The 24,030-nt window shown below is 45.3% G+C and overlaps 1 protein-coding gene across 1 annotated transcript in view; it reads right to left on the bottom strand.

Annotated features, from left to right (window-relative positions):
- Window positions 1-624: 624 nt before the first annotated feature.
- Window positions 625-24,030, bottom strand: part of LOC141147096 (protein mono-ADP-ribosyltransferase PARP15-like) — a 107,836-nt gene continuing 84,430 nt past the window's right edge. The window contains exons 11-13 of the mRNA XM_073634195.1: window positions 19,007-19,152; window positions 16,688-16,862; window positions 625-1,888 (exon numbers count right to left, since the gene is read on the bottom strand). Coding sequence (XP_073490296.1) covers window positions 1,596-1,888; window positions 16,688-16,862; window positions 19,007-19,152 — 614 coding nt within the window. The 3' untranslated portion in view covers window positions 625-1,595. The remainder of the gene's footprint in view (window positions 1,889-16,687; window positions 16,863-19,006; window positions 19,153-24,030) is intronic.

Raw genomic sequence — 24,030 nt, forward strand, 5'->3', positions numbered from 1 at the left:
GAAACTCCAGCCAGACAATGTTCAAAGGTGAAGTTTAGTGAAGTCCTTCCATAAAGTCAGGGCCTTCTAGGAGATCCTATACACTGCCTGGTGTAATACATAGTTGCCAACAGTCCCGATTTTCTCGGGACAATCCCGATTTTGGGACCCTCGTCCTGATTGGAAGCTGTCCCCAATCGGGATTTTCCATAAGGAAAATCGGGAATGTTGTTTTTATTTATTTTTGGAGCAGCTGGCTCCAGCACAGGGGCTCCTTACTTGCCGAGGGGAACTTTCTCGGCAGAACACCGGCCGCTCCTGGACGAGGGGAGGGTCTGCACAGAGGGGGGGCTGCACTGAGGGGGGGTCTGCACTAATAGAGGGGGGTCTGCACTAATAGAGGGGGGTCTGCACTAATAGAGGGGGGGTCTGCACTAATAGAGGGGGGTCTGCACTGAGGGGGGGCTGCACTAATTGAGGGGGGCTGCACTAATAGAGGGGGGCTGCACTGAGAGGGGGTCTGCACTAATAGAGGGGGGCTGCACTGAGGGGGGGCTGCACTGAGGGGGGTCTGCACAAATAGAGGGGGGCTGCACTGAGGGGGGTCTGCACAAATAGAGGGGGGCTGCACTGAGGGGGGGCTGCACTGAGGGGGGTCTGCACTAATAGGGGGGGCTGCACTGGGGGGGTCTGCATTGAGGGGGGTCTGCACTAATGGAGGGGGTCTGCACTAATGGAGGGGGTCTGCACTGATGTAGGGGGTCTGCACTGATGGAGGGGATCTGCACTGATGGAGGGGGTCTGCACTGATGGAGGGGGTCTGCACTGATGGAGGGGGGTCTGCACTGGGGGGGTCTATACTGACTCTGCTGGGGGCACCTGATGCAAGGACAGCCTCTGCCGGGGGCACCTGATGCAAGGACAGCCTCTGCCGGGGGGGCACCTGATGCAAGGACAGCCTCTGCCGGGGGCACCTGATGCAAGGACAGCCTCTGCCAGGGGCACCTGATGCAAGGACAGACTCTGCCGGGGACACCTGATGCAAGGACAGACTCTGCTGGTGGCAGGCGATGTGGCTAGTGACACGCTCAGGGATCCCACTGATTCGGCATTATGGTGAGTTGAATGATTTAATTTTATATATTACAATGTAATAATAGAAATAATGCGCTTCAATCATCCTGACACCATAACAACCATGGTGCCGGGATGATTGAAGCGTTAACACCAGGCATTTGGAGTATCTTTATCTGCTGATTGTTAAACTTTCTAGAATACACATATTATTATTGTGTAGGATCTGGTGCTGCTGTCCCGTCATTCCCCTCACCCCCTTTCCCTCTCCATCCCTCATTCATCTCAGACTCTAACCACACCCGATTGAGCCACGCCCATTTAAGCCACGCCCACTATTTCAAGTAAGCCACGCCCATTTTCGCAGCGAAGTGCTCTGCGCTTGTATTTTTTCTAAGCCACGCCTACAAATGAATGCCCCGCCCCCTAATTATTGTACGGCACGGCCTACAGCCAAAAAAGTGTCCCACATATTTTTTTTGCAATGTTGGCAACTATGGTAATAGTGTTGCCATTTTCTTTTGGCAATGTTCTAGGAATCACTAGCAGGATTTGAAAGTGATCAGGTATTCGGGGTAGGCGTAGTCATCATGGAACACCACAAAGTACGTTGGTGCTGTCATATTATCTGCCACAGAATCATAGCGGTCACCGGTGGGGTCGTTACTGAGGTGGGGAGGCTCTTTTAACTGGTAGGTTCCTTGACAATATTTTCCAGTTATCACTGCAGCTTGGTAGACATACTTGTGCCCATTGCTGTCAGGAATAGAATAGGTGTTTCCACAAGAGTAATTTGACCACACAGCGAAGTATGTGCCGTATCCTCTGGCTGTTCCTGTAAGATCAATGTAAAATAAACTGGTTACACCACCAGCTACTATGAAATATATGTGCTATATACAGTACTTTTAAATGTATCTAAACCTAGGAAGAAAAAAGTGAAATATTGCAGCTTACCAGTTCTTAGATTTGATGTCTGTATTCATTTTCTTTCCCTTCCATTATTTTCACTGAGCAGAGTGAGGCCATGAGACTTTGCAATGCAGCGCAGCAAAAATTATCCCCATTCAAATGAATAGAATGCAATGCACGTAGTTGTGGTACGGTAGTGTACTCATTAGTACAGAGAGCTCCTCCTAAGCTCCCTTGTTTTTTTTTTTTCTTCAGCCCGCTGGGTTGAACTAAAATAAACTTACTGTGTAAACCAGGCTTTAGATCTCATTCATATGTTCTAAATGGCCATGGAATGGCAAATATACCATGAATACCTACAGCCAGGATCCCAGATGTTCCATTTTTTGTCAGCTGCTCAGCCTGTTCACCTGAGTGATGGGCTGAAAAGAGCCACTGCTGTTAACATGTATCTGCACATCCAGTGGTCCCCATGTTTAAGCTCCAGGGGACAAAACACACTGGGGTGTGGCCTGGTGGAAACCCAGGCTGAGGTCTCTACCATCACTACTACATTACCATAGGACTCCGAGGATGTGTGGCACCAAGGATTTATTTTTCTCCCTTCCCTTCAGTGACTACAGGAGCTGGGATGAGCTCCATCCTCGCCGGCACTCCTGCAGCACATTCGGTATCATCTACGTTACTCCCCACATTGATGAAGCCTGAGCTACACACTAACAAACACAGTGGTTACCTGCTGTTAGGGACACATTTCTGACCCTGGATGCAGAGTAATTTTATCCATGGGCAAAAATGTTGGATACATGTTTACAGCAGCAGACAGCCTTAGCTCTTTTGAGCCCATCACTCAGGTGTACGAGCTGAACAGATATTAGAACATCTGATCCTGGGTGCAGGTATTTGCAGTATACTTGCTGCACCATGGTCATGTATGATGTATGAATGAGACCCAAGACTGGATTTTAGCTAACCTTACTGTGCAAGTTGAGCAGGTGCAAAGGGCAACAAATTGTGGTGGGCAGTAAATTCAGTGATTTATTTAAACCTTAAAAGAATGTGTCCTAAGAAATTTTATGAAATGTTTTAAGAGATGAAAAAATAAAAAATATTCTGCACTGCCTATCACAGGATGGTGCCCTTTGCACCTGGTCAATATGGTTGGCTTTTAGTCAGTCTTAAACTGTAGCAAAACGCTTATCTGTAGGTATAGTGAATATCTCCTAAACTTGTGGTGTTTAGGAGATATTCACATGGAAAACAGCCGGTGATGTCACTGGTGCATGCGCTCTGAAGGAACGGCATACTGCTTGGTTGTACTTCTCCTGGAGAGGAGTGCAGTTCATTCTGCACTTTTGTGACCCATTTTTAGCCAACAGCCAGCTATAGCCCACTGTCAGCTGACATCGCTCAGCAGGTCCAGGCTGTGGAAAGATCCTCACTTTAAAGTCCGGATTCACCCAGATGCCTGGACAGCAGCTCGCTCAGCCTCTCAGTGAGCCGCAGAGACCCTGAGCCAGCCGCTCCTGGCATTCCAGTGAGCTTGGGGGAGGGGGGGCAGAGCCAGGGACTGACAGTCACCTCTCTTTGCTCACTGAAGGCTGAGAACTGAGTAATCAGCGGTCTTTGATCGCTCTGTTGTTGTGCTTAGAAGCAGCTGGGGACAGATGTAACATTGGATCGATGCTCCATCCACCCAGGTAAGCATAATTTTAAAAAAAAAACATCTCTTTTAAAGAAAAAAAAAAATCCCCCTCTCCCTTCTAAGAACCCTCCCTCCCCAAGCAAAGATTCCCACTGTAAAATATCTCCCTCAAATATCCCCCCAAAAATTGAACCCCCCTCTCTCTAAACTGATCCACCAAAGCAAAATAATCTTCCTCAGTCAATACCCTCTCCCCCAGCAAAGATTTCTAATTATGAAGAAAATCTCCTTTCATCCAATCAAACTCCCTCCCAGAAGCAAATCCCTGCCATTAACCACCCCCTGTAAAGTTCTCTACAAGAAACTCCCCCCCCCCCTCCAAAAGCAAACCCACCCCCCTCCCTAACCCCCCACCAAAAGAAACTCCCCCAGACTGGAATTCTTACTTCCCCTTCCTAAAACAGAAAATTGATGCCTCCCCTCTTACCAGACCTCAGATTCAGCATGGCACAGAAGTAGGAAAACTTCTGCATCCCCAGTCTCCCTTCGGCTGTGTCATATGATACCTCAAGGAGGAGTCTAGGAATTGCCTCAACTGTGCACTGTTAATTGCTGGCATCTGAGACCTCGCAGTAATTTCATGCTTTTCAGGGGGGCCCCTTATTAAATTGAGGGGATGGGGCACAATAATAGGGGGGCTGGCTGCTGCACTCCGAAACTCTGATTGCTTCTACTGTGTTGATGCTGAGGCTAAACAGCAGGGACATTGTCTGGGCATTTTACCAGAATGCTTGGGGGGGGGGGTTTGAACACCCCTGACCCCCCCCCCTTATCTATGCCCCAGGACAACAGAGCACCTCCTCTCTCCCTATTTTTATAACATAGAAAGATTTATGGACTTGACTCCTCCATGCTCCTTTGTATGCACAGAGCTGAAGAAAGTATTTAATAAATTTGCCTTCTCTTTGTCTCCAGTCACCCACTCTAGATTATTTTGTAAAGGGCCTACATGTTCAGACCTGACCTTTTTACTATTAATATATTTGAAGAATTTTTGGGGGTTTGTCCTACTATCTTTTGCAATCTGTCATTCATTTTGGATTTTTGTGTCTTTTATTTCCTTTTCATATATTCTGTTATATTCTTTGAAACATTTAAACAATGATAGTGTTCCCTCATTTTTATATTTTTTAAAAGCTCTTTTCTTATTATATATATAGCTTTTTTAACGTTGGCCGTGAGCCACATAGGTTTTATTTTTAACCTTTTAAACTTATTGCCCATGGGAATATACTTTCCATTGAGTTTACATACAGTCACTTTGAAGAATTCCCATTTCTGTTCTGTGTTCATCAATGCCAATATTCCCTCCCAGTCTAAGTCTTGGAGAGTAGTCCTTATCCTTCGAAAATGTGCTCTCCAGTAACGTGCACAAGAGCAGAGGCTCTCTCGCAGGCCCGGACTGGGACAAAAAATAGGCCTGGGCATTTTGGATTGAGCAGCCCATGACCTGTTACCGGCCCCTTCCCCACTCTCCACCCTGACAGATTCCCTGAGAGAGAGGAGGGGGGAACCCAGCAGAGGTGTGGGGGGGGGGGAGGTGAGGCGGGACCAGGAAAGAGCATAGGGGGATGGAGAGCACAGGGAAGAACCTTGAGAACATGGGGTGGGAAGAGAGCACAGGGAGGAAGTGAAGAGCACAAGGGGCAGCGGAGAGAGCATGGGGGGAGGTGGAGAGCACAGGAAGGGCGGCGAAGAGCATGGGAGGGAAGGTGGAGAGCACGGGGGGAGGTGGAGAGCACAGGAAGGGCAGCGGAGAGCATTGGGGGAAGGTGGAGAGCATGGGGGGATGTGAAGAGCACACGGGGGGAGGTGGAGAGCACAGGGGGGGCAGCGGAGAGCATGGGGGAAGGTGGAGAGCACAGGGAGGGCGGCAGAGAGCATGGGGAGAGATGGAGAGCACAGGGAGGGTGGCGGAGAGCATGGGGGGATGTGAAGAGCGCATGGGGGGTGGCGAGCACAGGGAGGGCAGCGGATAGCATAGGGAGAAGGTGGAGAGCACATGGGGGGATGTGAAGAGCACATGGGGGAGGTGGAGAGCACAAGGGGGGCTGGTGGAGAGCATGGGGGGAGATGGAGAGCACAGGGAGGGTGGCGGAGAGCATGGGGGGAGATGGAGAGCACAGGGAGTTCGGCAGAGAGCATGGGGGGAGGTGGAGAGCACGGGGAGGGCGGCAGAGAGCATGGGGGGAGATGGAGAGCACAGGGAGGGCGGCGGAGAGCATGGCGGGAGATGGAGAGCACAGGGGGGCTGTTGGAGAGCATGGGGGGGAGGTGGAGAGCACAGGGGGGCTGGTGGAGAGAATGGGGGGGAGGTGGAGAGCACAGGGGGGCTGGTGGAGAGCATGGGGGGATGTGAAGAGCACATGGGGGGTGGCGAGCACAGGGAGGGCGGCGGAGAGCATGGGGAGAGGTGGGGAGCACAGGGGCGGCAGCGGAGAGCATGAGGGGGCAGCAGAGAGCATGGGGGGATGTGGAGAGCACAGGGGGGAAGCGGAGTGCGTGGGGGGATATGAACAGCACAGGGGGGTGAGCGCAGAGCATGGGGGTGGCAGAGAGCATGAGGGAGGTGGAGAGCACTGGGGGGTGGCAGAGAGCATGGTTGAGGTGGAGAGCACTGGGGGGGGCGGCAGAGAGCATGGGGGAGGTAGAGAGCACTGGGGGGGCGGCAGAGAGCATAGGGGAGGTGGAGAGCACTGGGGGGTGGCAGAGAGCATGGTGGAGAGCACTGGGGGCTGGCAAATAGCATGGGGGAGGTGGATAGCACTGGGGGGGGGCGCGGCAGAGAGCATGGGGGAGGTGAAGAGCACTGGGGGGGCGGCAGAGAGCATGGGGGGAGGTGGAGAGCACTGGGTGGTGGCAAAGAGCATGAGGAGGCAAAGAGTATGGGTGGTGTGGAGAGCCCGGGGGGGGGGGGGGGCAGCAGAAATAAGCAGGATAGGATAGGCTGAAAAACCACATAAAAATTGCAACAATTTTATTCTGCAGGACCTCTGCTTAAAAAACAATATAAATGTTTGAGGCTGCAGATATAAATTTGGTGTGAACAACCTCAAAGTAAACGTTGTATTACATTGATCCAGTAACTTGCTGAAAGTCGCACTAGTAACTTGCTGAAAGTCGCATTTTTTGGGACAGATTACCTTTTAAGTGAACAGTTATTGATTTTTTTAGTTATTATTTATATTTTTTATTATTATTTCAGTGTTTGCTTATAATTATTATTGCTTGCTTGCTCTTCCATATTTTTGCTATTGCATTGAATATTTACAGTATCTCACAAAAGTTAGTAAACCCCTCACATTTGTGTAAATATTTTATTATATCTTTTCATGTGACAACACTGAAGAAATTTCACTTTGCTACAATGTAAAGTAGTGAGTGTACAGCTTGTATAACAGTGTAAATGTGATGTCCCCTCAAAATAATTCAGCCATTAATGTCTAAACCGCTGGCAACAAAAGTGAGTACACCCCTAAGTGAAAATGTCCAAATTGGGCCCAATTGGCCATTTTCCCTTCTCGGTGTCATGTGACTCGTTAGTGTTACAAGGTCTCAGGTGTGAATGGGTAGCAGGTGTGTTAAATTTGGTGTTATCGCTCTCACTCTCTCATAGTGGTCAATGGAAGTTCAACATGGCAACTCATGGCAAAGATCTCTGTGAGGATCTGAAAAAAAGAATTGTCGCTCTACATAAAGATGGCCTAGGCTATAAGAAGATTGCCAAGACCCTGAAACTGAGCTTCAGCACGATGGCCAAGACCATACAGCAGTTTAACAGGACAGGTTCCACTCAGAACAGGCTTCGCCATGGTTGACCAAAGAAGTTGAGTGCACGTGCTCAGCGTCCTATCCAGAGGTTGTCTTTGGGAAATAGACATATGAGTGCTGCCAGCATTGCTGCAGAGGTTGAAGAGGTGGGGGGGTCAGCCTGCCAGTACTCAGACCAAATGCTACACACTACATCAAATTGGTCTGCATGGCTGTCGTTTCAGAAGGAAGCCTCTTCTAAAGATGATGCACAAGAAAGCCCGCAAACAGTTTACTAAAGACAAGCAGACTAAGGACATGGATTACTGGAACCATTTCCTCTGGTCTGATGAGACCAAGATAAACTTATTTGGTTCAGATGGTGTCAAGCGTGTGTGGCGGCAACCAGGCGAGGAGTACAAAGACAAGTGTGTCTTGCCTACAGCCAAGCATGGTGGTGGGAGTGTCATGGTCTAGGGCTTCATGAGTGCTGCCGGCACTGGGGAGCTACAGTTTATTGAGGGAACCATGAATGCCAACATGTACTGTGACATACTGAAGCAGAGCATGATCCCCTCCCTTCAGAGACTGGGACGCAGGGCAGTATTCCAACATGATAACAACCCCAAACACACCTCCAAGATGACCACTGCCTTGCTAAAGAAGCTTAGGCTAAAGGTGATGGACTGGCCAAGCATGTCTCCAGACCTAAACCCTATTGAGCATCTGTGGGGCATCCTCAAACAGAAGGTGGAGGAGCGCAAGGTCTCTAACATCCACCAGCTCCATGATGTCATCATGGAGGAGTGGAAGAGGACTCCAGTGGCAACCTGTGAAGCTCTGGTGAACTCCAAGCCCAAGAGGGTTAAGGCAGTGCTGGAAAATAATGGTGGACACACAAAATATTGACACTTTGAGCCCAATTTGGACATTTTCACTTAGGGGTGTACTCACTTTTGTTGCCAGCAGTTTAGACATTAATGGCTGTGTGTTGAGTCATTTTGAGGGGACAGCAAATTTACACTGTTATACAAGCTGTACACTCACTACATTACATTGTAGCAAAGTGGCATTCCTTTAGTGTTGTCACATGAAAAGATATAATAAAATATTTACAAAAATGTGAGGGGTGTACTCACTTTTGTGAGATACTGTACATGTAAAGCATTTACTACAGTCAGGGTAGATTATCCACTACTATAGCCTTTCTTTTTAAAGCATATATCCAATGTAAAACAAATGTCACTTTGGATAGAGTGGGAAAGGAATAGAACTCCCATAAGTTTAAACTGCTCAGTTTGAGTGAGTTTAGCCTCTTTGTCCTTATGGCAATGTTTTCATTAGACAAGAACTAAAGGAAAATCTCCAAACAGCAACACAGATAAAAATAAAAATACTTAGTGTTAGTTTATAAGGGAAAGGCTAGAGCTTCTGTTAGGTATTTATTGCCATATGTGTCCCTCCTGCAGAGTTTCCCTCACTTTCTGTCTAGGTAAACCATTGTGAACATTACAGTAGGTGAAGGGACATTCCTATTAGGCTAGGTTCACAGTTATGTGGTGTGGGAATCGCAGCGATCTGTGCACACTTCCCACACCGCATGCATATTGCATGCATATTGCACTGCCCTTGTGATCTGCTGCGAGTATCAATACAAACCCCAAACGCAGTGCGTTTGCCTGCACAGGATTGCAGTGTACAAAACGACCATGCTTGCAGTGTGGCTCAAAAAAGTGCATACACTTCTAGGGGGTAATGCGGTGCGATTTGAGCCTATTCAAAATGAATTGGCTCAAATTGCACCACACTGAATCTCATGTGAATTGAATGAGAATGTGGTGCGGTTGCTGTGCAATTGATTAGGCATGAGGTTCATAGTGTGAACCGAGCCTAATGAAGCCGTACCTAGCAGTTGAAACCTGACAGGGGTTTTTAATCCTTCAAAATAGTACTTTAACAAGTACAACTGTTGGGATAAGCTACAAGCTATTAACCTCATACAGAATGTTTTAATGGATCAAGCAAAAGACTTGCATTGCAGGGTGAAGCCATAAAGCACAACCACTGGGCTCCACTGCAAAGTAGGAAACAGATCCTGCAATTGTAATCAGCAAATATGGATGATGTACATACACTATATTACCAAAAGTATTGGGACACCTGCCTTTACACGCACATGAACTTTGATGGCATCCCAGTCTTAGTCTGTAGGTTCAATATTGAGTTGGCCCACCCCACCCTTTGCAGGTATAACAGCTTCAACTCTTCTGGGAAGGCTGCCCACAAGGTTTAGGAGTGTGTCTATGGGAATGTTTGACCATTCTTCCAGAAGTGCATTTGTGAGGTCAGACACTGATGTGTATGAGTCTCCGCTTTAATTAATCCCAAAGGTGTTCTATCGGGTTGAGGTGAGGACTCTGTGCAGGCCAGTCAAGTTCCTCTACCCCAAACTCGCTCATCCATGTCACATAGTTACACAGTAGGTGAGGTTGAAAAAAGACACAAGTCCATTAAGTCCAACCTATGTGTGTGATTAAATGTCAGTATTACATTGTATATCCCTGTATGTTGCGGTCATTCAGGTGTTTATCTAGTAGTTTCTTGAAACTATCGATGCCCCCCCTGCTGAGACCACCGCCTGTGGAAGGGAATTCCACACCCTTGCCGCTCTAACAGTAAAGAACCCTCTACGTAGTTTAAGGTTAAACCTTTTCTTCCAATTTTAATGAGTGGCCACGTATCTTGTTAAACTTTCTTCTGCGAAAAAGTTTTATTCCTATTGTGGTACGGTATTTGTATATTGAAATCATTTCCCCTCTCAAGCATTTCTTCTCCAGAGAGAATAAGTTCAGTGCTCGCAACCTTTCCTCATAACTAATATCCTCCATACCCTTTATTAGCTTTGTTGCTCTTCTTTGTACTCGCTCCATTTCCAGCACATCCTTCCTGAGGACTGGTGCCCAGAACTGGACAGCATACTCTAGGTGCGACCGGACCAGAAAATCTTGTAGAGTGGGAGAATTATCGTTTTATCTCTGGAGTTGATCCCCTTTTTAATGCATGCCAATATTCTGTTTGCTTTGTTAGCAGCAGCTTGGAATTGCATGCCATTGCTGAGCCTATCATCTACTAGGACCCCAAGGTCCTTTTCCATCCTAGATTCCCCCAGAGGTTCTCCCCCCAGTGTATAGATTGCATTCATATTTTTGCCACCCAAATGCATTATTTTACATTTTTCTATATTGAACCTCATTTGTCATGTAGTTGCCCACCCCATTAATTTGTTCAGATCTTTTTGCAAGGTTTCCACATCCTGGGAGAAGTTATTGCTCGGCTTAGCTTAGTATCATCTGCAAATACAGAGATTTAACTGTTTACCCCATCCTCCAGGTCGTTTATGAACAAATTAAACAGGATTGGTCCCAGCACAGAACCCTGGGGGACCCCACTACCCACCCCTGACCATTCCGATTACTCCCCATTTATCACCACCCTCTGAACTCGCCCTTGTAGCCAGTTTTCAATCCATGTACTCACCCTATGGTCCATGCCAACGGACCTTATTTTGTACAGTAAACGTTTATCATGAATCCATGCTGATTACTGCTAATGATAACGTTTCCATTACTAAAATTTTGTATATAGTCCCTTATCATCCCCTCCAAGAGTTTACATATTATTGATGTTAGGCTAACTGGTCTGTAATTCCCAGGGATATATTTTGGGCCCTTTTTAAAAATTTGCTGGTACCATTCCAGTCAGTAGACTGTATGTAAAAATTAGGATCAACGGTCTGGCAATCACTTGACTGAGTTCCCTAAGTACCCTCGGGTGCAAGCCATCTGGTCCCGGTGATTTATTAATGTTAAGTTTCTCAAGTCTAATTTTAATTCTGTCCTCTGTTAACCATGGAGGTGCTTCCTGTGTTGTGTCATGAGGATAAACACTGCAGTTTTGGTTACTGAAGCCCCCCGATTCCCTTGTGAAGACTGAGGAGAAGAATAAATTCAATACCTTCGCCATCTCCCCGTCCTTTGTAACCAGATGTCCTTCCTCAATCTTTATGGGGCCAATATGGTCTGTCCTCCCTTTTTTACTGTTTACATACTTAAAGAATTTCTTGGGATTTTTTTTTGCTCTTCTCCGCTATGTGTCTTTCATGTTCTATCTTAGCCGTCCTTATTGCATCCTTACATTTCTTGTTGCATTCTTTATAAAGTCTGAATACTGATGATGATCCCTCAACCTTGTATTTTTTGAAGGCCTTCTCCTTTGCTTTTATATGCATTTTTACATTGGAGTTAAGCCATCCAGGACTTTTATTCACTCTTTTAAATTTATTACCCAATGGGATGCATTGGCTAATACCCTTATTTAATATGCTCTTAAAGCAAACCCATCTCTCCTCCCTGTTCTTTGTTCCTAAGATTTTATCCCAATTCATGCCTTCCAGCAAGGTTCGTAGTTTAGGGAAGTTGGCTCTTTTGAAATTCAGTGTCTTTGTATTCCCTTTATGTTTCCTATTTGTGTGATTTATGCTGAAACGAATTGACCTGTGATTGCTGTTACCTAAATTGCCCCGTATTTCCACATCCGTAATCAGGTCTGTATTGTTGGTAATCAATAGATCCAGTAGATCCATGTCTTTATGGACCTTGCTTTGTGCACTGGCCCAAATCATTTGGTGGAGGGGGGATTACGGTGTGGGGTTGTTTTTCAGGGGTTGGGCTTGGCCTCTTAGTTCCAGTGAAGGGAACTCTTAAGGCATCAGCATACCAAGACATTTTGGACAATTTCATACTCCCAACCTTGTGGGAACAGTTTGGGGATGGCCCCTTCCTGTTCCAGCATGACTGCACATCAGTGCACAAGCAAGGTCCATAAAGACATGGAGAGTTTGGGGTGGAGGAAATTGACCGGCCTGCACATAGTCCTGATCTCAACCCGATACAACACCTTTGTAATGAATTTGAACGGAGACTGCAAACCAGGCCTTCTCGTCCACATCAGTGCCTGACCTCACAAATGCGCTTCTGGAACAATGGTCAAACATTCCCATAGACACACTCCTAAACCTTATGGACAGCCTTCCTAGAAGTTGAAGCTGTTATAGCTGCAAAGGGTGGGCCAACTCAATATTGAACCCTATGGACTAAAACTGGGATTAAAGTTCATGTGCGTGTAAGGGCAGGCGTCTCAATATTTTTGATAATATAGTGTATATAAGTACAAACTAAACACGCGCTATGGTGGCCTGCCTCACTGGCCAGTAGGATTGTGCAGGAGGCCGGGCAAGCAAGAATATTTACTTCCCCTGTCAGCTCTGCTCCTTCTGCCTTTGTCTCCTTTGAAATCACAATAAAACCACCAGCTTCACTTTCTGCCCAATTATTGTGACCTGCTGTGTATCATTTGGCCCCTTTCACGTGGGTGGACCAATCGGGTCTCCTATCAGTTTTTTTAGGTGGAACTGATCGGACCATTCATTGCCCTCTATTCATTGACACCCAGTGACCTCCGATCTGATCCTATTTGCTAAAAAAAATATGGATAGGGATTGGATTAGATGACAATCAAATGTAAACAGACAGGCAGTCTATTTACAACCGACTGCCCATAGAGGACAGCAGGCTGTGTCTGCTCTGCATAAGCGAAGTGGACACGAACAAGCCATCCGCCCGCTCAGCAGGATTCAACAGACAGATTTCTCGCTGAGCAGGCAGATCCTAGCAGAGTTCACCCAATGTGAAAGTGGCCTTTCTCTTGCTGCACATCTACTTCCTCTTTGCTCATCTATGGTCTAATTCAGTCCTGTTGACTCTTTTCTGCCCTTCATATCCACAATGTTCTCCTTCCCTCTTCTCTTTCCTGCCTCCCACACATGACCTAGATCCTCTGACACTGTGTCAAAGGACCTTTTCCTTTTGCTTTGTATTTCACAGGTTCCGCTCTCTTTCTATGATCACCCCAAATCCATCTCATGGTTTTCATAACAGAGCCCAGCAAAATTACTTAGTCAGTTATGTGTGTGAGCTGTGCACATGCAGGAGGAACAGGAACATTCAAGCAAGGAGAATAGAAGCCTCCCTACAATTACTGCCCTTGTCTTACTCATCTTGCTGACTTTGTCAGTCTGCATCCATAGTTGGATGCTGAACCAGGCATATTGCAGTGGAGCATGTCTTAGATTTGCAGGACTGTCTTAGACCCCTTTCACACTGGGGCGGTTTGCAGGCGGTATTGCGCTAAAAATACCGCCTGCAAACCGCCCCTAAACAGCCTCCGCTGTTTGTTCAGTGTGAAAGCCCTCGGGCTTTCACACTGAAGCGGTGCGCAGGCAGGACGGTAAAAAAAGTCCTGCAAACCGCTTTTTTGGAGTGGTGAAGGAGCGGTGTATTCACCGCTCCTGCCCATTGAAATCAATGGGACAGCGCGGCTATACCGCGGCAATACCGCGGCTATAGCCACGCTGTACGAGGGATTTTAACCCTTTTCCGGCCGCCAGCGGGGGTTAAAACTGCACCGCTAGCGGCCAAATACCGCTGCAAGAACGACGGTACAGCAGCGCTAAAAATAGCGCTGTTGTACCGCCGACGCCCCCACCGCTCCAGTGTGAAAGGGGCCTTAGGCTTTAACCAAAATCCCATTGTCTCGTGGGTCCAGGACATGTCCCACTGCTGGTTTCTGGAATTCTTGGTCCAGCACCTGACTGCGGATGCTTGCTGGCAATGTTAGCAAGATGGGCAGGGGCGAGGGCAGTAATTGCATGTAAGAGTCTCCTCTCCCTACATGCACATTCCTCCTGCAAGTGTGCACATACATAACTGACCAAGTAAGTCTGCTGGGCTCTGTTATGAAAATCATGAGATGAGAGTTGGGAGATCTGAGGAGGATAATGGAACCTGTGGAATAACCAGCAAAGGAAAAAGATCCTTTGACACAGTGTCAGAACATCCAGGTCATGGGTGGGGGGGGCAGAAGGCAGTAGGAGCACATTTTGAATATGAAGGGAGAAAATAAGTCATTGGGACTGGATTGAACCATAGATGAGCAGAGAGGAAGTAGATGTGCAGTGAGAGAAATGCTACACAGCAGATCGAAATACAGTATGGCAAAAAAGTATTTAGTCAGCCACCAATTGTGCAAGTTCTCCCACTTAAAAAGATGAGAGGCCTGTAATTGTCATCATAGGTATACCTCAACTATGAGAGACAAAATGTGGAAACAAATCCAGACAATCACATTGTCTGATTTTTGAAAGAATTTATTTGCAAATTATGGTGGAAAGTAAGTATTTGGTCCCCTACAAACAAGCAAGATTTCTGGCTCTCTTCGTCTTTAAGAGGCTACTGTGTCCTCCACTGATTACCTGTATTAATGGCACCTGTTTGAACTTGTTATCAGTATAAAAGATACCTGTCCACAACCTCAAACAGTCACACTCCAAACTCCACTATGGTGAAGACCAAAGAGCTGTCGAAGGACACCAGAAACAGAATTGTAGACCTGCACCAGGCTGGGAAGACTGAATCTGCAATAGGCAAGCAGCTTGGTGTGAAGAAATCAACTGTGGGAGCAATAATTAGAAAATGGAAGAAATACAAGACCACTGATAATCTCCCTCGATCTGGGGCTCCACGCAAGATCTCACCCTGTGGGGTCAAAATGATTACAAGAACAGTGAACAAAAATCCCAGAACCACACGGGGGGGACCTAGTGAATGACCTGCAGAGAGCTGGGACCAACGTAACAAAGGCTACCATCAGTAACACACTACGCTGCCAAGGACTCAGATCCTGCAGTGCCAGACGTGTCCCCCTGCTTAAGCCAGTACATGTCTGGGCCCGTCTGAGATTTGCTAGAGAGCATTTGGATGATCCAGAAGAAGATTGGGAGAATGTGATATGGTCAGATGAAACCAAAGTAGAACTGTTTGGTAGAAACACAACTCGTCGTTTTTGGAGGAGAGAGAATGCTGACTTGCAACCAAAGAACACCATACCTACTGTGAAGCATGGGGGTGGCAACATCATGCTTTGGGGCTGTTTCTCTGCAAAGGGAACAGAACAACTGATCCGTGTACATAAAAAGAATGAATGGGGCCATGTATCGTGAGATTTTGAGTGCAAACCTCCTCCCATCAGCAAGGGCATTGAAGATGAAACGTGGCTGGGTCTTTCAGCATGACAATGATTCCAAGCACACCGCCCGGGCAACGAAGGAGTGGCTTCGTAAGAAGCATTCCAAGGTCCTGGAGTGGCCTGGCCAGTCTCCAGATCTTAACCCCATAGAAAATCTTTGGAGGGAGTTGAAAGTCCGTGTTGCCCAGCGACAGCCCCAAAACATCACTGCTCTAGAGGAGATCTGCATGGAGGAATGGGCCAACATACCAGCAACAGTGTGTGACAACCTTGTGCAGACTTACAGAAAATGTTTGAGCTCTGTCATTGCCAACAAAGGATATATAATAAAGTATTGAGATGAGCTTTTGATATTGACCAAATACTTATTTTCCACCGTAATTTGCAAATAAATTCTTTCAAAAATCAGACAACGTGATTGTCTGGATTTGTTTACACATTTTGTCTCTCCTAGTTGAGGTATACCTATGATGACAATTACAGGTCTCGCTCATCTTTTTAAGTGGGAGAACTTGCACAATTGATGGCTGACTAAATACTTTTTTTCCCCACTGTAAGTGGAGGAAAAATTAAAGTGAATGGGAATCCTCGTCTTGTAAAACAATCCATTTGGTTTAAAATAGAAATGAAAGGCAAAACATTTGTGTATAGATATAAAAAAACAAACATTATAAATACCTTTTTTCCCTCTTTGTTATAAATGATCACTTTTCCTCTCTGCTGTTTTCTGCTGCAAAAGAGCTAGGGGAGGAGAAACAGTAGCACACTGAACCTCCCAGTGAATGGCTGTGCAGGGACTGGGTGTCAGGACAAGTCTGATCATCTCCCAGCACAGCTGGAGAACTGACCACGATGTCTTCTCCTGCTTAGTGTGGTCAATGTCTAATAGGAGAGAAAGGGGACTGGCAGGAACACTAGGCATTTCAAACAGGGGAAGTGATACAAAGAGAACAGGATAATTTTCATACATGTACATGGTATAGCAGGCAAATATTAGGAATGTGAAATGTTGCGTTTCCATATTCTTTAAGTTGGTGGGTTTTTATTGTAGTTTAGAAGGAGAAAATGGCAGGAAGAACGGTTGGGTGGTACGCTTCTGTTTCTTATCTGAAATGATTGTCTTACCGTGCACTCCACTGTAACTGCGATTGAAGCCTCCTTGGTTAATGTTTTTGATGTTGTCAAATGCTGTACCATGGTAAAGATGACGTATATTGCGCCATCCTGGATTTTTTCGGTCCACGGCCATTTTGTTAATCCAGAAGCTCTGCCACAGTTTCACGTGCTGAATCCTTACAATCTGCAAACAGAGACAAAAAAGGGTTTTTTTTTCTCTTTTTTAGGATTTCCTATTTGATTAAGAGTTCCCATTCTCATAAGCAATGAAAGAAGAATTCTAGACAGTTTTCTTGTGTTATCACTGGAGACACAGAACATAAACTGCTAGAAGCAGGCAGCCCCATATAAGTTTATTTAGGTCCCATCCACCCTCCTAGCACATGTGATTAGACACCCAGTTGTGGAAAGCAGAATGCACAATGAAGAAGGATCCCTGATGCCTTCCTTGCTCTCACTCTTGGTCTGCAGGTAAGTTGTTCTGTACACTACCAATCAGCAAATTGGTTTAACCAATCACAGCTGATCACATGTAAACAGACTTGCTGGTTATCAGCAGGCTTTTCTTTGCACGCTGTGTTTATGTGAGGAAAGGATTGCCGATATATGGCAAGCCTGTCAGTAGATTGTTTACACTGACAATCAGTGCCTATCTGTGCCGCCCCATCAGTGAAGAAGAAAAATGACTTATTTGCGAAATTTTATAACAGAAAATAAGAAAAACTTTTTTTTCAAAATGTTCAGTCTTTTTTCGTTTGTTTAGCAAAAAATTAAAATCCCAGTGGATTTTATTTTTTTGCTAAAAAAATTACCAAAAGAAAGCTCTATCTGTCTCCAAAAAATATGATGATGACATTTAATATGATGTGATGCAGTGATGCATGAGAGCACAATTGTCATTCAAAGTGTGACAGCATTGAAAGCTAAAAATTGGCCTGGGCAGGAAGGGAGTGAAAGTGTTCGGTAAGGAAGTGGTTAAAAAATCACTCATAGATATTAATTTTGTATTATTCTCCTGAATATATGCTTTGAAAATAGTCCAAAATGCATGTTCATATAATTTAGAATCAGAATTTGTCTGGATTTCTAGTTTATGCAGTTATTTGCAAGTCAGAGATTTTAACATGCAAAGATTCAGGAGAATTAAAAAGTTTATATACAATCCTTGTTAAAAAAAAAACTGAAATAAAGTCTGTATGTCTATTCACACGGTAGCCAACCACTCAGTATTTTATTATTTTTTTTAAATGTCTGAAAAAATTAACCTGTCCCTTGCCCATTCTGAACTTCATTCTCCTAAACAGCTTGAGCCTTTGGAAAATCCTTCATATCTGACTTTTCCTGCATCCCCCACCATGCGCTTTGGTTTCTTCTGCCAGCCCCAACATAACATAGGGACTAAGTCTACATTTCCACTATTGCAACTCCAAATTTGCACATTTTAGAGTGCATGACCCTACAACATCGGATGAGCTTGAAGTCCATCTTGGTATCAGTATTGCTGTGATCATCTGTGGAGATTGATCAATCGCTGAGGGTCCTGGATAAATACATACCAAGGCTTGTCTTGGCCTGTGGGGGTCTTTATATGAGGTGAGAGGCTGGGGGAAATGAGTGGCGCACCACGGATGGTGATATCTATTGGATTAGGTGGATTTCTTCGATCATACTGCATGTGCACTTTGGTCTTTTTATGTGAACTGTCACTTGGAGATCTGTCTCTTTTTTGCACTTTGATTACCAGCACTTTTAGAACACTCTTGCACTTTATTCTGTTTGAACTTTATTAGAAATACCTGTTATTATGAATGTTTAATATTATATATCATGTTGAAGATTTATTGCACTTGATTATTCAGCACATAATTTTTCGCACAATTTTAGAAGCATTCATCGTTTATTATTGTTTTACTATATAGTAGATTATCAGCACTTGATCAATTTAGCACATCGCCATTAGCATGGTCCTGGAAGTGTTAAGTGTGTTTATCACACTTATTTTTGTTGACTTATTTATTTATTTTTTTTTTAGTTAGCGCCACGTACCTCTATACTTATTTATTTTTTCTGTGTGTGAACACTTTTATATGTTGCCAGCTTCTCTCATCCTTATTTTGTTTATCTGAGTGAGTCTAGGTTTTGCGCATTAGTATTTTTCCTTTCATATTCGCCTTTGTGTATATGTAATTATTTATTTCACTTATATCATTTAAAGTTTTGTGTAATGTATATATACTGGCATCCCATGTTGATAAAAAAGTGTAAAATGGCATCTCACAGCTTATAACTGGTAAAATCAGAATGGCAATAATCAACAACATAAATAACCTTCAGGACTTGAAACGATCCTGGTGTTGAAGATGCCATAAAGTCATTTTTGACTTTTTGGAATTCTCTTGAATACTCCTCCAGAGTCACTTCCAAAAATTCTGATGTTCCGATGTTTGTCCATGTTAATGGGTACTGAATCTTAACTGTAACAGAAAGGATGGAAAAGAGGCAGGTATACATTACATGATATATAGAATTGCCTTTAAATTAATAAAACCTTAGTGTTAGGGCCTGTGTCAATAGGCTTTAGGCTGGGTTCACAATAATGCGAATTGAATGGTGGTTTTTCCGCATCCAGTTCACATGTCAGAAGATTGTGACTGGCTCTCAACACATCTCCAGAGCGGCTCCGGAGCGAATTGCACAGGAGCCCTGTGTGTCTTCTGGTCCGTTTCAGGTCCGAATTCAGCTAAAAATTTGAACGTGAAATGATGAACAGGGAAGCACCGAACCCATGCTGTGAGCTGCTCCACACGGCAGCGTGAACCAAGCCTTAAGGCCTGTAAGGCCGATAAGAAAATTGGAGGTTAGATTTCATCCGACGGATGAAAAAAATCTGCCGATTTTTGGATCGTTTAGTATGGTGCTTTCAACAGCCGATTTCAAATTTTCGTATGTCAAAAACGGAATGTGCAGGCTATAAAATTTTAATTGTACGTGAACACAACGTCCGATTTTCATTTAATTAGTACAGTTTTCGTCTGAAAAAAATCTTAAGAGCAAGACTATGCATGCTAAGAAAAGAAAGAATACATACAAAACAATTAAACGCAGTTGTATTCTGTCATACGAGAATTTTCGTATGTTGGGTAACCTCTTCACTTTCGATATGAGACTAGCATGCAACAAATAAACGGATGAACGTTTGTCCAAAAATCTGATTGTGTGTACAAGGCTTTAGACTTTTGTTGATGGCATCAGTTCAAGATGCTTCTGAGAGCATTCAGAATTCACTGACAGGTGCATCTGACTTACTTCAGGCAAGTTTTGAATTCCATTGGATTTCATGTGAATGCAATACTCATCTGGCGTGAAAAAAAGCCCATTGACACAGTCCCTAATAATATTATAAGCTCTGATACTGCTAAATACAAAACTTTAGTTAAAGAACCAGTCTATCCAAAAGTTTTATTTTAATTATTGATTGATTCTCCTGGACTGGCCTGGCTTATTAAATGTCTGGCATATTCCAACAGTGAGATCTCCCTGCCGTATTTCACTTTTCATCTTGGTTAAGGATACACTAAATTATATCTTAAAATAAATTTCCTCCATGAACTTGATAGCTGTCAGATTATGTATTTACACTTGGGCTTGTTTACACAAGTGGAAGCCCCTGCCAGTGCCACGATCCATGATGGATTGCTTTTCAGAGGGCGGTTAACAGGTAAGGAGATGAAATGTCTCCTCCTCAGAACCTGTTTAACCTTGGTCAGAGGGTCGCACATTTTTATTTATAATCAGTGGTGTCAGTAGTCTTAAGCCTCGTACACACGATCGGATTTTCCGCAGAAAAAACCTCTGACTTTTGTCCGAAGGTGTGTGCCTGGATTTTGTCTTGCATACAAACGGTACACAATTGTTGGCCAACAAACACGAACGTAGTGACATACTAGACATACTACGAGTCGAAAAAGAGGAAGTTCAATTGTCAGGAGCCACCGTTTGTGCTCCTTCTGCTAATTTCGTGTTAGTAGAAGTTTGGTGAGTGTTGATTCACGCTTTTAATTTAACACTTTTCATTTCGCACTTTTCAGTTTGTTTCTGAACGGCCGTATCTCCTCCGATGTTGCGGAATCGGAGGAGATAAGGTGTTATTTATTATTGGCCTTGGAGTTATTGCTTTAACCCAAGTCCAGTCCAGGAACAGGAGGAGGAGGATTTCTTGGACCAAAAATCGGTTGCTTTATTAATCGTGAGCAATTATGTCATATGCCTTTGCTGGGGGAGCTCCAGGAGAATAATCCAGATGATTTTCAGAATTATCTCCGGATGACGGATCCCTGCTTTCACCAACTCTTGGCATTGTTGACCCCCTATATTAAGAAGCAGGACACATTCATGAGGCTTTTATTTAATTTTTTTGGTTGAATAATAATGATTTGATTTGGTATATTTTCTATATTTTTGGATGCATAGAATGCACTTTTTGGTTAAGTTCTATTGGCAGATAGCATGTCTAATTTTATTTGTTTTCCTTTTTTAATGAACAATAAAATTATGGAGAATAATACTTGGCTATGTGTTTTACTTCAAATGGCAGTTTGCGAGTAGGTAATTACATTTTAAAAAATACAATGTAAAATTAACAAGGGACACCAACATAGTTACATCTTTGATTTTAAAAACTACGGGATAATGGTGTTGTGGTAACTTGCACAAAAAGAAAAAAAAAAAAAAGCATAAAAATATTATTCTTGATATCACTAGAAAAAAAAAGCCTTTGAAAATTTGTTTGCCATAACTCCATCAGTATGAGCAGCAAAGCATCTTCATTATTATCCCATTAACCACTTGCCGACCGCCTAACGTATATATACGTCGGCAGAATGGCACGGGCAGGCAGAATCACGTACCTACCCCCCCGGTGCCAGCGGCGGTCGGCATTTGACTGGGAGCGTCGGGAGGCGAGGGGGAGACCATCCGATCGTGGCCCCCCACTCGCGATCGCTCCCAGCCAATCGGAATCCTCCCCTGCCTGTGTGTAGTTTCACACAGGCAGAGGATGTGATGTCATCTCTCCTCGGCTCGGCAGTTTCCGTTCCAGCGCCGAGGAGAGAAGACATGTAAGTGCACACAACACAAACACACACAGTAGAACATGCCAGGCATACTTTACACCCCCGATCCCCCCCCGATCGCCCCCCGATCCCCCCCCAATCACCCCCCCCCCCCTGTCACAAACTGACAACAAGCAGTATTTTTTTTTTTTTTCTTCTGATTACTGCATGGTGTCAGTTTGTGACAGTTACAGTGTTAGGGCAGTGAATATTACCCCCCTTTAGGTCTAGGATACCCCCCTAACCCCCCCTAATAAAGTTTTAACCCCTTGATCACCCCCTGTCACCAGTGTCACTAAGCGATCATTTTTCTGATCGCTGTATTAGTGTCGCTGGTGACGCTAGTTAGGAACGTAAATATTTAGGTTCGCCGTCAGCGTTTTATAGTGACAGGGACCCCCATATACTACCTAATAAATGTTTTAACCCCTTGATTGCCCCCTAGTTAACCCTTTCACCACTGATCACCGTATAACCGTTACGGGTGACGCTGGTTAGTTCGTTTATTTTTTATAGTGTCAGGGGACCCGCCGTTTATTACCTAATAAAGGTTTAGCCCCCTGATCGCCCGGCGGTGATATGCGTCGCCCCAGGCAGCGTCAGATTAGCGCCAGTACCGCTAACACCCACGCTAGCAGCATACGCCTCCCTTAGTGGTATAGTATCTGTACGGATCAATATCTGATCCGATCAGATCTATACTAGTGTCCCCAGCAGTTTAGGGTTCCCAAAAACGCAGTGTTAGCGGGATCAGCCCAGATACCCGCTAGCACCTGCGTTCTTCCCCTCTGCCCGGCCCAGCCCAAGTGCAGTATCGATCGATCACTGTCACTTACAAAACACTAAACGCATAACTGCAGCGTTCACAGAGTCAGGCCTGATCCCTGCGATCGCTAACAGTTTTCTTGGTAGCGTTTTGGTGAACTGGCAAGCACCAGCCCCAGGCAGCGTCAGGTTAGCGCCAGTACCGCTAACACCCACGCACGCACCGTACACCTCCCTTAGTGGTATAGTATCTGATCGGATCAATATCTGATCTGATCAGATCTATACTAGCGTCCCCAGCAGTTTAGGGTTCCCACAAACACAGTGTTAGCGGGATCAGCCCAGATACCTGCTAGCACCTGCGTTTTGCCCCTCCGCCCGGCCCAGCCCACCCAAGTGCAGTATCGATCGATCACTGACACTTACAAAACACTAAACGCATAACTGCAGCGTTCGCAGAGTCAGGCCTGATCCCTGCGATCGCTAACAGTTTTTTTGGTAGCGTTTTGGTGAACTGGCAAGCGCCAGCCCCAGGCAGCATCAGGTTAGCGCCAGTACCGCTAACACCCACGCACACACCGTACACCTCCCTTAGTGGTATAGTATCTGATCGGATCAATATCTGATCTGATCAGATCTATACTAGCGTCCCCAGCAGTTTAGGGTTCCCACAAACGCAGTGTTAGCGGGATCAGCCCAGATACCTGCTAGCACCTGCGTTTTGCCCCTCTGCCCGGCCCAGCCCCGCCCAGCCCACCCAAGTGCAGTATCGATCGATCACTGACACTTACAAAACACTAAACGCATAACTGCAGCGTTCGCAGAGTCAGGCCTGATCCCTGCAATCTCTAACAGTTTTTTTGGTAGCGTTTTGGTGAACTGGCAAGCACCAGCAGCCTAGTACACCCCGGTCGTAGTCAAACCAGCACTGCAGTAACACTTGGTGACGTGGCGAGTCCCATAAATGCAGTTCAAGCTGGTGAGGTGGCAAGCACAAGTAGTGTCCCGCTGCCACCAAGAAGACAAACACAGGCCCGTCGTGTCCATAGTGCCCTTCCTGCTGCATTCGCCAATCCTAATTGGGAACCCACCGCTTCTGCAGCGCCCGTACTTCCCCCATTCACATCCCCAACCAAATGCAGTCGGCTGCATGAGAGGCATTTTCTTTATGTCCTCCCGAGTACCCCTACCCAACGAACCCCCCCCCAAAAAAGATGTCGTGTCTGCAGCAAGCGCGGATATAGGCGTGACACCCGCTATTATTGTCCCTCCTGTCCTGACAATCCTGGTCTTTGCATTGGTGAATGTTTTGAACACTACCATTCACTAGTTGAGTATTAGCGTAGGGTACAGCATTGCACAGACTAGGCACACTTTCACAGGGTCTCCCAAAATGCCATCGCATTTTGAGAGACCCGAACCTGGAACCGGTTACAGTTATAAAAGTTAGTTACAAAAAAAAGTGTAAAAAAAAAA

This window comes from Aquarana catesbeiana, linkage group LG06 (assembly GCF_042186555.1).
Source record: "Aquarana catesbeiana isolate 2022-GZ linkage group LG06, ASM4218655v1, whole genome shotgun sequence".
NCBI classification, from domain to species: domain Eukaryota; kingdom Metazoa; phylum Chordata; class Amphibia; order Anura; family Ranidae; genus Aquarana; species Aquarana catesbeiana.